This window comes from Penaeus monodon, chromosome 21 (genome assembly GCF_015228065.2).
Source record: "Penaeus monodon isolate SGIC_2016 chromosome 21, NSTDA_Pmon_1, whole genome shotgun sequence".
Lineage (NCBI taxonomy): Eukaryota > Metazoa > Arthropoda > Malacostraca > Decapoda > Penaeidae > Penaeus > Penaeus monodon.
The window spans coordinates 33094504-33095044 of NC_051406.1; the positions used below are offsets into that span (position 1 = coordinate 33094504).

Here is a 541-nt window from a genome sequence, read left to right on the forward strand (position 1 = left end):
CAATTATCTGGACCAAATTTCAAAGGGTAGACGTTAGGGAATCGAGCGAATGGCTCGGGGTGGATATTTCTTTTTTTCCCAACTTTGTCTCTAGCAGACGCTAGGAGACCTGCGATTGCAAAGCCACCCCTCCTGCAACTCCTAAAACCTGTGATCATGTGTTTGATCATGACTTAATTCTTCGAAAACTCCACCCCTTCTGATCTTGCAGCGAAGATGAGAACCTTTGAGGTCTTCGCGGTTCTCGCCCTCGAAGTCGGCCTGAGCGTCGTGCATCCACAGTGCATCAGCGGGAACGACTCCTTTCCCTCCCCGACCAGCCCTAACCTCGAAATATTCATAGGCTTCAACATGAAACTCTTCGCCGAGGTCCTCCCTCAGCAGGGGAACTTCGTCTTCTCTCCTTACACCGTCTGGAGGAGCCTTCTGCTGGCTTACTTCGGTTCGCAGGGCAAGACGCTGAAGGAGCTCGCGTGGGCGTTGCCGGCCTATGACAAGACGGAGACTCTGGCCATCTTCAAGGCGACGACTCTGATGTGAG

The 541-nt window shown here is 52.9% G+C and overlaps 1 protein-coding gene across 1 annotated transcript in view; it reads left to right on the top strand.

The window, feature by feature from the left end:
- LOC119586433 (serine protease inhibitor-like) overlaps positions 1–541 on the top strand; it is an 8599-nt gene that overhangs the window by 1600 nt on the left and 6458 nt on the right. Inside the window, exon 2 of the mRNA XM_037935159.1 lies at positions 212–536. Within this exon, the coding sequence (XP_037791087.1) occupies positions 217–536 (320 nt within the window). The 5' untranslated portion in view covers positions 212–216. The remainder of the gene's footprint in view (positions 1–211; positions 537–541) is intronic.